Below are 7,413 nucleotides of genomic sequence, written 5' to 3' on the forward strand. Positions count from 1 at the left end.
ATGTGGTTTCTACTGACAATTGAGATGTACAAACTATGGCATAAGGGAACGATAAGCGGATAAGAGGCAATCGTAATTTCGATTAAGACATTAATGAGTGAGCTAAGATGGATGTAATCAATATAACTATTTGTTCAGCAATTTTGTAATGAAGAGCCAAAGAATTCAGAACATGGGCCGTTCTTACAGTATTTTCCCTGTACACCAAGTCAGAACCGTAAGATAAATAAAGGGGGCATACTGTATAAGCAGACAATGAAAGCTCTTAAAATATTAAATTATTACATTTGTCTAAAACAGGCTATACACTACATGTGCACCACCAAGTCAGAACAGTAGGCTAAGTTATGAGGTGGAAAGGGACCAAGTTATTAGTGTGAGGCACATGGGCTGCTAACAGCTTACTACACAACATACACTTAGTATTACTTTCTTAGCTACAGTATACATATCTCCCTGTCATATTACATCATTTATGCAGCAGCATAAAATACATTTTTGGACTCACTGTTATGCTGTGCTCACTTGAACAGGAAGGTGGCACGGGGGTCCTTCTTGTGGGCAAATCTTGTCAGGCATTCTCTGGATTTATGGTTCTTTCAAGACAACTGGGAACTCAGAAAAAAACAAGGTTGAATCAGGACGTCAGTGATCTTCAGGTCGGAGCTCCCGACATGGAATTGCGAGTTGGATGACCGTTCAAAACGTATTTTCCCAGTCGGAGCTTGTTTTTTTTCCAGAGTTCCCAGTTGCCTTGAACTCACTAAAGTCTGAGTTTTCCCAGTTCCAAGTTTCCAGTTGTTTTGAACACGGCAGAAGTCATTCTGGATTGACAGCATGGACAATGTATTCAGCCTTTTCTGGCCTATTGTGTTGCGTGTGAATGTTTATCCGTTTAAGTTTGGAAAAGAGACTCTTCAACCCAGACTTGGACTACACACCCTCTCCAACGAATAGAAGGCTAGTGATTGCTTTGCAACACTTGCAGTTAGCCACTGATTCCTTCCAAACCACTCATTGTTGAATTTGCGATTTCCAACTTCCTGTGTAATGTTTATGTCCAATGGCCGATGAGCACCGATATTTCTCTTCATATGACAAGAATTGAAAAGGATTTGCCAGTAGACTGCTTGTCTAGCTTGCTAGCTAAGATTTTTTGAAGTATGATGTTGATTTTTAAAGTATGATCAGTCCAATCAAAGCTGCGGTAGATCTAACGTGATTTGGTAGCCTAGTGGATAGAGCGTTGGACTATTAACTGAAAGGTTGCAAGTTCAAATCCCTGAGCTGACAAGGTACAAATCTGTCGTTCTGCCCCTGAACAGGCAGTTAACCCACTGTTCCTAGGCCGTCATTGAAAATAAGAATTTGTTCTTAACTGACTTGCCTAGTAAAAAAAAGGACCTTGAGCTTTCTTGGATGGGCACTTTTGTAATGTAAATTTATGGCACCACCCAAGGGGCTTGAACTTTCTAGCTCTACCTATAGCTTTTGTGATGATGTAGTGTCCCTATGAGTGACAGAACACTGAGCAAATCATGGCACAACTAGAGAAGATGACCAACTCCTACACTCTGGCTGCCCCTCCACCACACAAAGCACTAAGCTATGTTGAAACACCTGCATTTCTGATCTGCCTTACTCAAGAAAACAAAAAAGAGACCATGTTTGTATTATTTTTTACACTGTTTGCAAACTGATGTGTGACACGTAGTAATGACAAAATAACATGCGAAACAGGGGAACAAATATTTCAGCTAAACAGGTGGGGCTCAAAAACCCACCTGCCTTGAATGTTCGCTTTACATTTTGTAATACTTTTTGTTTATCCATAAGATTACAGTAATTCCTTCCTTGGTTAGATGCTTTTAGAATTAGTGGACTTTACTGGCAGTAGCAAGGGTCAGGAAAAATTCCAGGCGGTCTGCCAAAGAGGTCAGGAATAGAGGGGGCACATCAGCTGAATTATCGCAAATGAGCGAGCGAGAGACAAACCACGTGATCAATCCACAGGAAGTAAGCAAAGCTTGGCCCCTCTCAAAATGTCGGCGCCCGGAGAAGACACGCTTCCGAACGAAGATGGAGAGATGGAAGAAATGGAAGGGGATGGCAGCGACGAAGACGAAATGGAAGAAGAGGGAAAGGATGGAGAACAGGAAACTCAAGTTTATGTCCCCGGAAAACAGCCTCTCCAACCCGGAGAGGAGCTCGAGATGGACCGGTCGGCTTACCGCATGTACCACGAGTGTCAGACAGGTTGGTCCAACAGTTAACTAGCTAATAGAGTTATTTTATTGCCCATCAAACAAATTAATTAGAATGTTTGGAATGTCACGAACTGTTATTCCAAATGTATTGGATAGCTTGTTTGCTAACGTTATAGCTTTAGTTTGTAATTCACCAAAGATTGATCTAGATGGGCACTTGCTGATTATTTTGCTTTGTCACCATATACCCCCCGCCCCAGGTGCTCCTTGCCTGAGCTTCGACGTGTTGAGAGATGCGAATGGAGACGGCAGGGAACAGTATCCCCTCTCTATGCTGCTCTGTGCAGGCACACAGGCTGACGCTGCCCTCAGCAACAGGTAGCTGTCACACCCACCGATCCATAACAATGACACTCAGCATACACTCAGACTGCCTTCCTATTGGGAGGCTGATGTGAAGGGATCCCCAAATACTTACATTGAATATACTTTTTGCACACCCCGCTATTGGTAGTCCTTTATTGCCCAGGCCTCATTGACTTATCCTACCATACCTTTTTTCCTCCTTCCTCTAAGACTGCTTCTCATACGCATGCACAACCTCCACGGTACTACAGAGAAAGTGAAGGATGGGGACGAGAGCAGTGATGGAGAGAGTGATGAAGAGGATGATGATGAAGATAAGAAGCCACAGATGGAGTTGGCCATGATGCCTCACTATGGAGGGATCAACAGAGTCCGAGTGAGTTTAACTGTTCTCATTGTCTGAGAGTATCTGAATATCTCTTGCACCCTCAGTTTGTTCTTCTGTACATGCACCCTGATTGGACTGTGTGTGATGTGAGGCAGCAGTGGTTTGAAAGGCTCAACATTAACGCTGTCTATTTTCCCACCAGGTGACCCATCGTGGAGATCAGTCATTGGCTGCTGTCTGGTCAGAGAAAGGTCAGGTGGAGATATTTGACCTCCGATCCCAGATGGAAGCCGTCCACAGTTCAGCTGCCATGTCAACCTTTGTTAAACAGCAGAAGGAAGCCACGCCCCTCTTCAGTTTCTCGGGTCACATGAGTGAGGGCTTTGCCATTGATTGGTCGCCCAAAGTACCCGGTGAGTCGGTCCATTGCCACTTTTGATGTTTTGGTACGTCTAAAGCAGAGTGCATATTCCTCACCATCCGCTGTGTAGTTACTGTTCTATGTATAAGGGGACGTCTACTATGTTGGCTTCCAGCCAAAATTAATGAGAATGACTGGCTCAATCTAATTACCTTGATGATGAATTAGATTTTTTATGTACAGGACTAGTCTTAATGTGGTTCTGGGAAACTGTCCCTAAATAAATGTGAATACAAGAGTAGAATAATAAGCTCATTTATTAGTATGTTTTGTCTAAAAGGTCGGCTGGTCAGTGGCGACTGCAAAAAGAACATCCATGTGTGGGAACCACAGGAGGGAGGGACTTCCTGGCAGATCGACCAACGGCCTTTCAGTTCTCACACCAAGTCCGTGGAGGACCTGCAGTGGTCACCCACAGAAGCCACGGTATGATGGGAGAAGCAGTGGGATGTTAGGCTGAGTGACAATATCAGTAGATGTAAAGAAACTTTACTTTTTTAAAGTCAGAAGAAGCAGACATGAAATGAGGTCCGTTGCAGAATTATAGCTAAAACTGCAACTTTCTGTCTCATTGTCCTCTTTTTCTCCCTCCTCCCTCTTTTCTCCCTCTTTCATCCTACCCCAAGGTTTTTGCATCCTGCTCTGTGGATCAGTCCATCCGGGTCTGGGACACCAGAGCCCCGCCCAACTCCATGCTATGTGCCAAGGAGGCACACTCCTCAGACGTCAACGTCATCAGTTGGAACAGGACTGAACCATTCCTCCTCTCCGGCGGGGACGACGGACTTCTGAAAGTTTGGGACTTGAGGCAGTTCCAGGTAAGAACTGCAGTAGGGTTAATTTGCCCTTAGACTTAGACATTAGTCTAAGGTTGGGATTTAGGGAGGGTCAGCTGATCCTACGGTACCAACCAGGGCAAGTTTATTTTGGGAAACTGAAAGCTACGTTTTTCGTTAGAACCTTCGTAGGAGTATCATTACCTCTCAGAGCTGTTTCCCAAAACCATCATTGCTAAAGTTGCACTTGAAAACATTTGTTATTTAGCATTTAAAGGCAGAGACAGTACAGGTGCATTAAAGCTGGGACTGAGAGACTGTAAAACAGCTGCTTTCTCTAGGCCATCAGACTGTTTAAATAGTCACCATTAGTGTTGCACATTTTAGGGAATATTTAGAGGTGGACATTTTCTGTGGGAATTAACAGAAATTAATATTAATACCATTTAAATGTAGATGTTTTTTTGCATTGAATATACACTACCGTTCAAAAGTTTGGGGTCACTTAGAAATGTCCTTGTTGATGCTGGCCTTCTAGGCAGAGTTGCAAATAAAAATCCATATCTCAGACTGGCCAATAAAAATAAAATATTAAGATGGGCAAAAGAACAGACACTGGATTTGCTTGACCTTCACTTGAACTCTGTTGAGCTCTGCATCCAGCAAATGAGTAGATAAAGCATGTCTGGTTGGAGGGGTGTATGCTGGGCAAAGAACATTCAGAAATCTCTTCCAAGACACATTGCCTGTGAGCATCAGAGAGGAACCAGTTGCATACACAGCTCGATCAAGACATTCATCAGCATCTCTCTGACTACGTTCCTCCATTGAGTCAAAAAAACAAATGATTCTAGGAGGACCATGAGCTGTTGCTATCGGTAAGGTGTCTGATTCATCATTTTCACCTCGAATAGAAGTAGAGGGACTTTTGTCAATGGTTGCTTGTTGTGAGCGCTGAGAGAACTTTATGCACTTGGCCAGATGATTCTGCATCTTTGTTACATTCTTCACATATGATTTGGCACAGTATTTGCAAATGTACACAGCTTTTTCTTCTTCATTAGCTGCAACTTTAAATAGCATTTCCGGGTTGAACAGGAATACCAGGATGGTTGCAATTTTCTCAAAGGTATTTTTAAAGATTTTCTGGAAAATATTGAACACATAAAAAGTAATGGGAGGATGGCAAATACCGTAAATGCCATCTTTGCATCATTATTGCACCATCTGGGTTGGTTTGTTTGGGTTTAAAATGGCTGCAGTCCCAACACTCTTAACAGATTGTCACTGCACGCCACTGCTGCTGAACAATCACACACTGCCATCAATCTCTACCTGTGTTTTCTGTGCATCGGACAATAATCAAATACAATTTTATTGGTCACATGCACATGGTTAGCAGATGTTAATGCAAGTGTAGTGAAATGCTTTTGCTTCTAGTTCCGACCGTGCAGTAATATCTAACAATTTCACAACAACTAGCTTATGCACACACAAGTGTAAAGGAATGAGTAAGAATATGTAAGTATAAATATATGGATTGCCGTGCGGCATAGGCAAGATGCAGTAGATGGTATAGAGTACAGTATATACATATGAGATGAGTAATGTAGGGTATGTAAACATTATATAAAGTGACTTGTAACACATTTATTACATCCAATTTTTTATTATTAAAGTGGCTAGAGATTTGAGTCAGTATGTTGGCAGCTGCCACTCAATGTTAGTGATGGCTGATTAATATTCTGATGGCCTTGAGATAGAAGCTGTTTTTCAGTCTCTCCGTCCCAGTTTTGATGCACCTGTACTGACCTCGCCTTCTGGATAGGCAACAGAAGGCTACCACACTAACTTGTATTCTTCCAGATTGAATAGAGCCCCTAGTGTTAGTGCAAATTGGGAGAGTATTTTCAACAGAGTATATTCAGAATCAGACATCCTAGTCCTTGTATACTCCCAACTCTGCAACATAAACAACTAACTAACTAGCAAGGTGAACAGGCAGTTGCTCGGGTGGTTGTTGTCCATGATTATCTTTTTGGCCTTCCTGTGACATCGGGTGCTGTAGGTGTCCTGGAGGGCAGGTAGTTTGCCCCTGGTGATGAGTTGTATGATAAGTCCTCTTGTCTCCCCCGCCCCTTCTCTACACCCATGGTAATCCTGTCCTTTCCTGTATGATGGCATTTCAAGATGTGGGTGGAATGTAGAGGAAAGTTGGCTCCCACACACTGACCCTCTTTTTATTTTATTTTATTTATTTTTAGCTTCGAGCTTTAGAGATTTGATATTACTCTGATGTGCTGGAGGAGCACCAAATCAACAGTGGTTACATGGTCTGACTCGTATTGCGCTTTAGAACCCTTAACTTGGGAGGTCGCCCATGGGACTGGTCTGGGGTCAGTGTGTGTTTGACAAGGCAGATCTTAAACATGGTTATGCAGTTATTCTAAAACAGAATGCTCACAACAGAAGTGAGGAGAGATTATGCTAAACTGTAATATTATCTACCTGTGCTTTCAGTCGGGCCGGCCGGTGGCTAACTTCAAGCAGCACAGCGCGCCAGTGACATCAGTAGAATGGAACCCTGTGGACTCCAGCGTGTTCGCCGCCTCTGGAGCGGACGACGTGGTCAGCCAATGGGACCTATCGGTAGAGTCATGTGATGTTGGTGCGAGGGCGGAGGGGGTGAAGGACCTGCCCCCCCAGCTGCTGTTCCTGCACCAGGGTCAGACAGAGGTCAAGGAAGTCCACTGGCACCCGCAGATACCTGGAGTGATGGTCTCTACTGCTCTGTCAGGCTTCAACGTGTTTAGGACCATCTCTGTATAGTTGTGTGTGTGTGAGAGAGGGTCTAAGTGTGTGTGCCTGTGTTTTTTATTTCTCAGTCCCCTCACTGCTCTGTTGGCATGCATTTACCATGTACTGTGCATGTATGTTATTCCTTCTGGCCTTCACAAGTAGCATGTGTACTAACATGTTCAAAGTAAAACACTTTACCAAATTACTGTTTTGGTGTATATTTTTTCTCAACCCAACAAAATGCCTGTTGGTTGACATGAAGGAATGAGATCATGAGTTAGTCATTTCCATTGATGTACACCCCCCTATGTCTTTATTTCTAGAGTGATGCTAATATTACATTTAGCTTTTAGATCAAAAGGGTTTAGTACAGTGTCACCTTTTATTTGAGGGTATTTGTATATTCAGCTGTGGAAAAAATGAAGAGACCACTGCAAAATTATCCGTTTCTCTGGTTTTACTATTTATAGGTATGTGTTTGGGTAAAAAAAAAATGTTTTATTCTATAATCTTCTG

General features: G+C 43.0%; 1 protein-coding gene across 1 annotated transcript; it reads left to right on the top strand.

The window, feature by feature from the left end:
- Positions 1-1,989: 1,989 nt before the first annotated feature.
- Positions 1,990-7,099, top strand: grwd1 (glutamate-rich WD repeat containing 1). Its single transcript, XM_024403196.2, has 7 exons — positions 1,990-2,256; positions 2,468-2,585; positions 2,784-2,949; positions 3,104-3,314; positions 3,603-3,748; positions 3,949-4,140; positions 6,619-7,099. The coding sequence occupies exons 1-7, from the start codon at positions 2,043-2,045 to the stop codon at positions 6,925-6,927; spliced, it is 1,356 nt and encodes a 451-aa protein (XP_024258964.1). The 5' UTR covers positions 1,990-2,042; the 3' UTR covers positions 6,928-7,099.
- Positions 7,100-7,413: the final 314 nt, after the last annotated feature.

The sequence above is a fragment of the Oncorhynchus tshawytscha genome, linkage group LG23 (genome assembly GCF_018296145.1).
Source record: "Oncorhynchus tshawytscha isolate Ot180627B linkage group LG23, Otsh_v2.0, whole genome shotgun sequence".
Classification (NCBI taxonomy): domain Eukaryota; kingdom Metazoa; phylum Chordata; class Actinopteri; order Salmoniformes; family Salmonidae; genus Oncorhynchus; species Oncorhynchus tshawytscha.

What these genes read in the sequence shown, in the direction of transcription:
- grwd1 (XM_024403196.2), top strand. Translation starts at nt 2,043, where the DNA reads ATGTCGGCGCCCGGAGAAGACACGCTTCCGAACGAAGATGGAGAGATG. An exon ending in GACGCTGCCCTCAGCAACAG is followed by an intron (nt 2,586 to 2,783) that starts GTAGCTGTCACA and finishes CCTTCCTCTAAG; the next exon opens with ACTGCTTCTCATACGCATGC. An exon ending in GGTCACCCACAGAAGCCACG is followed by an intron (nt 3,749 to 3,948) that starts GTATGATGGGAG and finishes TCCTACCCCAAG; the next exon opens with GTTTTTGCATCCTGCTCTGT.